Source organism: Penaeus monodon, chromosome 15 (assembly GCF_015228065.2).
Source record: "Penaeus monodon isolate SGIC_2016 chromosome 15, NSTDA_Pmon_1, whole genome shotgun sequence".
NCBI classification, from domain to species: domain Eukaryota; kingdom Metazoa; phylum Arthropoda; class Malacostraca; order Decapoda; family Penaeidae; genus Penaeus; species Penaeus monodon.
In genome coordinates, this window is record NC_051400.1 from 1,797,444 (window position 1) to 1,797,910 (window position 467).

Here is a 467-nt window from a genome sequence, read left to right on the forward strand (position 1 = left end):
TTAGTCGAATTTCCATGGATTTGGAGTTACTGAGTGCAAAAGTCTGATAGCTTGATCATAAGCATCCATATCTGAAAAATAAGATCCTGGATAAGAAAGTGTATGAACTCTATAAATGCCAAGACATTCATAGAAACTAATGTTAATAACTGTACTTTTTTTTTTTTTAGTAACTTCCTAAAAAAGATTGCAAAGAATAAACAAATCAACTTTTTTTTCTTTCTTTCTTTTTCATCCTCATTCTCAAAACTGGACTAAAGTTAATATATATAATGGACTTAACAAACTGTCTACTTTAAAAAAACAATAAAAGCAAAAGTAAAAGAACAAAAGATTACATATTTAAAAGTGTGTAAACCATTTAGCCATATGAAAATCCTTCAGCTATGAAGAAAACCTATCAAATGTTCTCTTCAACTATGTCTGCACTTGAATAAATATGTCATAAATCACAATCAACTTTTACC

The 467-nt window shown here is 27.8% G+C and overlaps 1 protein-coding gene across 1 annotated transcript in view; it reads right to left on the minus strand.

Moving 5' to 3' along the window:
* Positions 1-467, minus strand: part of LOC119581627 (replication protein A 14 kDa subunit-like) — a gene marked incomplete in the record, with an annotated part of 4,278 nt that overhangs the window by 294 nt on the left and 3,517 nt on the right. The window contains 1 exon segment of the mRNA XM_037929748.1: positions 8-71. Coding sequence (XP_037785676.1) covers positions 8-71 — 64 coding nt within the window.